At 43.7% G+C, this 5,496-nt stretch overlaps 1 protein-coding gene across 4 annotated transcripts in view; it reads right to left on the bottom strand.

Annotated features, from left to right (window-relative positions):
- Positions 1 to 5,496, bottom strand: part of LOC107102680 (eyes absent homolog 3-like) — a 15,073-nt gene that overhangs the window by 7,851 nt on the left and 1,726 nt on the right. For 2 of the 4 annotated variants that reach the window (XM_015402075.1, XM_015402078.1), the window contains exons 2-6: positions 1,771 to 1,852; positions 1,326 to 1,375; positions 1,152 to 1,246; positions 881 to 967; positions 756 to 807 (exon numbers count right to left, since the gene is read on the bottom strand). In XM_015402075.1, coding sequence (XP_015257561.1) covers positions 756 to 807; positions 881 to 967; positions 1,152 to 1,246; positions 1,326 to 1,375; positions 1,771 to 1,794 — 308 coding nt within the window. In that variant the 5' untranslated portion in view covers positions 1,795 to 1,852. Of the gene's footprint in view, positions 1 to 755; positions 808 to 880; positions 968 to 1,151; positions 1,247 to 1,325; positions 1,376 to 1,770; positions 1,856 to 5,496 lie in introns of all 4 variants that reach the window. The other 2 variants (XM_015402077.1, XM_015402076.1) reach the window with 2 other exon arrangements.

The raw sequence follows: 5,496 nt of genomic DNA, 5'->3' as shown, positions 1-5,496 counted from the left end.
ATGGGACCAGAGACTATGGGACTAGACACGATGGGACTAGAGACACTACGTTTGCGTCCTCATATTAGCACCAAAGTTGAGGTAAAATTTAAAAAAGCTAAATTTCCAATAACTCATTCCTCCACCAGGGGGCAACCCTGAGCCAGAGTTTGAACAAATCCTTTAATCTGGAGGAGAATAATCTAGAATAAAGGGACAGATTTAAGACACGGATTGGTCCCCAGAACCAACAAGCACATCGTTTCTAAAAGCTGCAGAACGGATTGAGAGTCTAAATGTTCACCATGAGAAAAATAAAACACGGTTCTACAGGCTGAGACTAAGACTGATTTTTTTAAACCTGGTCCCAAAGCTCAGTTTGGATTGGTTTGAATTGAGAAAGCTTCCTGGAGAGGTGGCAAAACGTCTTCAAATGTTGGAAACCAAGTCCAGTGGATTTTTTTTTACTTTTACGGAAATAAAACACTTAGAGCCGAGTTTCCATCAGAGGCTGATAGAAGACTTTTATATTTTTGCAGCTGCAGACAGATTTAGTTTCTGTTTATTTGGTCCAATATGGCTCTTTGAACAGTTTGGGTTGGTGACCTCTGACCTGGTTAGGTTAGGGCAAAGAGCCTGAAATACTGAGAACCTGAAGTTCTGCGTAAAAACATTTTGTTTTTACTCCCGATTATGTTAATTTTAAACAGTAACACCAGTAGAGGGCAGCACTGAGCTGCTGAAGGCGGATGATGTCACTGATGGTTCATACTCACTTGGCCTCCTGGTAGACCTGCTGGCTGTAGTCGGACTGGGCCGAGTCGGACTCTGAAACACAGAGCAGGTTCTGGTTTTACGACTCGTTCCTGATCTGAGGTTCTGCTGAAAACGCCGTTCGTACCTGCATGTTGGTAGGAGTTCACCGTGTCGCCGATGGGTTGGGTCGCTTCTCCTCCGTCGCTGCCTGGCTGCTTCTGCTCACCTGCAGCTGGAGACACAAACACCTGAAGGTCAACCAGAAACCAGCGAGCTCCTCTCAGCTCCGGCCTCTGATGGAGGAGGATCCTCAGAGAGAGAACGTCTTCTTCTGCTCCAGTTAAAACCTGATCAGAGCTAGACCCAGACCAAAGAGAGAAACCTGAACAACGACCGGAGGTTCTGGTTCTGCTCACCTGCATCGAGGCGGGTTATAGACAGAGGCGGGTAGGAGGCGTCCTCCTCTGATGAAGCCAGAACAGCTGCTGGGGTCCGGTCAGCGTTTAGACGACTGAGAAGAGAAAACAGGATCCGTTTCATGGATGCAGGAACAACTGATGAGGAAATGAGATGTAATCAACAGAACGGACCTCTGCTCGGTCTGCTGATCGCCGTCTGCGGCCATCTTTGCCTTCTTCGCCTGCAAACAAACACATCTGATCCTCAACCGAAGCCGTCAGCCAAAAACAAAACCTTCTGGTTTCTAGGATCTCCTGCAGTCGTTTCTTTGCTCTAAATGCCTGAAATTTTCTTAATCTTTGCAGTTTTAATGTTTAACCAAAGTGAAGTCGGTAAAAAGCCTGATTCTGTCTGCAGAGAAAAGCAGCGAACAGATGAAGGAACGTTTGGACTTCCTGCCTCCTGCTGCGTCTGAAGATGAACAGAAACTCTTCAGCAGTTTGGAGATCAGAGAAACTCATTTAGTCAGAAATGAAAACAGAAGCAAAGCCTCATATTTAACTCTGGAGTCGGACTTTATTTTAAAAGCGCCTCCCGTTCGGTGTGAACAGAAGCTGAGAGGCGTGTGCGACTCACCGGCAGCTCCTGCGACTCGTCCATGTCTGCGGCGGGGCGAGCCGGCACCTCTCCACGCTCAGTCGCAGCGCCTGGCAGGACCCTGCTTCACACAAACAGCAGCGCGGTGAGCAACAGCTTTCTGGCTCCTCTCCCTCCTCTGCCACTTAAATACTCTCCCACCCCCCCATTCCTTCGTAGTGTGGGTGCATGCGCGGGGAGGGGGGGGACGGAGGAAGTGGGGCACCTTGGTCTAATCCCCGGCACGAGACCTGCAGGTGAGGCAGGTGTGGGCCTGAGGCGGCCCATTGTCTCCATCACTGCCTTTATCTGTGGATTAGGGCTGCGGGCCGCCTTACATGAGGCCTAACCTACATTCAGGGAAAACATCTCCTCCAAAGCATTATGCGCTCGGGTGCCAGCGGCCGTATCAATAGATGCTTCGGGGGGGGGATAAGATCTTCCCTCGCTTCGTCCAGCGGCCACAGCTGGAGAGATGCAGCGTTTATCTAACTGACATAACGCAGAGCGGGCGTGGAAAGTGGGTCAGACGGCTAATTTAAAACCACACGGATGTGTCGGGCCGCTCCCCGCCGAGCGCGCTCTGAGACACAAACGTGACACGTGAACCCGTTCACGCCACTCAGGCGCAATAAAACGGCTTATGCAAGATTTTATACAAGTGAACCAAAAAAAGAAGTAAGACGTTTGAAGAGAAACGAGGCCAGAGATGATAAACGAACCTAAAATCAACTCTAAGAACGCCACAGTTTGGGTTTTAGAGGCCGAAGCAACAGGTTCACTAAATCAACCTGATGGAGGAGATTTATCATTAAAACAGCCAAAAACGTCCCGCCCTCTGGTTCTACTGGTGCCGCTCAGCGCTGCCGGAGGAGACCGCCGGCTCCGTTCTTCTGCAGAAGATGATTTATGCAAAAAGTGTCTAAAAACAGATAATAGCGCTAAATCTAAAGATAATTCTATCATCTTCGTTCACAGACACTTGCAGCTGCTTCTCTACAGTCTTCTTAGGGCCGTCTGTCATGTTTTAAACTTAGACTTTAGATCTAGATTTATTTTGTCATTTTGTACAAAAGTGTAAAGAAAAAGAAATTTGGTTTAGAACATTTCATTTTTTAAAGTGCAGCCTTGATGAGGTCAGCAGCAGTAGTTGTTGAGCTGCTGCCTCCGTCTCCTGCAGCGCTCGCTTCTCCTGGCTCAGGGGAGGAAGAGGACGATGATGACGATGCTGTGGGGGTGGCAGCCCTCACAGCATCTTGAAGAGGCTCCATGTTTATGGCCTGTGATGGACGTAAACATGGACGGTAGCACCGTCGCGCAGCTAGCGATCTTTTCCAACCATAAAAACTCAATCTTTTCAATATGTTTAAACATAAATGCTGCTCTCTGCATCATCATCGTCCGCCATGGTTAGTGACTTTGTTGCTGCTTCTTCATAGCAAGACCCAGAATAGTGACCTTTGTCGGGTATTAATGGCGTTCAGGTCGGATGACCTGGCCGCTCAGACGCAGGTCGCATTTGAAAAGATCGGATTCGTATCGGATTCAGGACCACAGAGCCAAGGGGCCTGGATCGCATTAGAAAAAAATCAGATCTGTTGTTCAGACTGCCTGAAAAGATCAGATCCTGGTCGCATATGGAAAAAAATAAAATCAGATTTAGGTCACTTCAGGCTGCTGTGTGAACGCAGCCAAATATCACCTGCATCCATCAGTGCGTTCTAAAAGCACTAGATCTATATCCAGCCATTCAGATCCTGCTGCATGGCTGAACATCTTATTTTGGCAGTTATCCAATCAGATGAGCCTTTGGATACAGAAGAGGATGAGGGCCACTGAAAAAAAATGTTTACTAATTTTTAAATATTATTTCAGTTTAATATGGGAAAAAAGTCAGAAATCTGACTTTAAAGGAGAACACCGTTTGTTTTTGTTTTGTTTCTTCCATTGTTTCCTTGATTTTCCGTAATTCCATCATGTTCTACTCTCCCATCTGAGTTTAGTGTCATTTGGAGCCGTTCTGAAGATATTCCGTTAGGTTATATCCAGTAACGTCTTCCTATGGGCAACGACTTGAAGGCACAAACTAAACTGTTCATCATTTATGGTACGCCAGCATTCAAACTAAACTGTTCAGAATATCTTCAGAACGGCTCCAAATGAAACTAAACTCATATGGGTGAGTAGAACATGATGGAATAACGGAAAATCAGGGAACCAATGGAAAAAAAAAAAAAACAGTTTCCCTTTAACTTAGAATTCTGACTGAATTCTGACAGCTAACAATCATGTTAGCATCCAGCCATAGCCATGTCTGTTTTAGAGACTCTTGTTTTAATCTCCTTCTTCTCTTCCATTAATCAAACAGCATCAGCAGGGACCCTCAGGGACGGAAAAACTCCCCTAATTCCATCATTTTCCACCAATGTGTTCCTGTTTCTCCCAAACTACTGAAGCTGAGTGCTGCACATCTCTGCCTTCATGGCGACCATCTACATTAAGATCCACAATTCAGAGATTAAAGTCAGAATTCTGAGATTAAAGTCAGAATTCAGAGATTTACAGTCAGAATTCAGAGATTTACAGTCAGAATTCTGAGATTATAAGTCAGAATTCTGAGATTATAAGTCAGAATTCAGAGATTAAAGTCAGAGTTCAGAGATTAAAGTCAGAATTCAGAGATTAGAGTCAGAATTCAGACTTTTTTCCCAGAATAAACTGAAAATGTTTAACTTTCTTTTTTTTTTCCCAGCGGCCCTAATCCCCCTCCATACTTGAATATTTTATTACCTAATGTAAATGATGTTAGATAAAAAGGGTAAACAAGTCCAGAAAAAAGTTAAAAAGTTAATAAGCCTTGTTAACAATTATATTTAGGTTTATAAACTAAAACATGTATATTCCAGTATCAGCATTAATGCCTCTAAGGTTATGTTGAACCAGAAAAATGTTTTTCTTTCACTCCGAGTGTTTTTTCATGAATTTCTTCTAGAAGCACTTTTGTTATTTTTCTTAATAAATTTGGGAAAGTTGGCATTTCTTCTTATATTGACATTAATTTATACCATCAAACTATCCATATTCAGGGTTTATACAGGAATGAGTAACTCTAATTTAATGCTCTTAGAAATCATTTTACTGCCATCAGTAAGTCCCGTCGACAGGCTGCAGCCGTGACCAGAACTCCTCGTTTTTCAGCAACTTTTGTTATAATTTCTCCGTTCTCTAGCTTTCTCTCCGCCTCCAGCTTCTTTTCCAAACATACGGCTTTACAATCAATCGGAAACAGTTCCTCGCAAATACAGTCCGATATATCTGACCAAATTGTTTTTATAAAAGTTTTTCTTTTTTGTAAATAAATCATTTTAAATGCCCCTATAATCACATCTAATGTATTTTAATGCCAATTAAGGCCTTAATTTAAAAAATAATTGAATGATTTAATGACCCGTGGAAACCCTGATGATATTTCTGAACGTTCCAAAGGTAATAAGGTCCTGGGTTCCAACACTATTGGCTGGAAATGTGGATTTTCAAAGTATTGCACTGAGCGCCCTATAAAGGGTTAATCCCAGATAAATGATTTCCAGCTTCTAAATTAAAACGGTGGATTAATTTCAGAAAACAGTCAAACCATCAGCCAACATGATATTTGCACCAATATCCTCATTTTCACAGCAACGTGTTCATTAGTGCACCGACATGAATCTCCCTCCTAGTTTAATT

This window comes from Cyprinodon variegatus, unplaced genomic scaffold (genome assembly GCF_000732505.1).
Source record: "Cyprinodon variegatus isolate N-32 unplaced genomic scaffold, C_variegatus-1.0 Scaffold1295, whole genome shotgun sequence".
In the NCBI taxonomy this organism is placed as follows: Eukaryota; Metazoa; Chordata; class Actinopteri; order Cyprinodontiformes; family Cyprinodontidae; genus Cyprinodon; species Cyprinodon variegatus.
The sequence above is the reverse complement of the archived record's forward strand: the minus strand, read 5'-3'. Positions and strand labels throughout refer to the sequence as shown.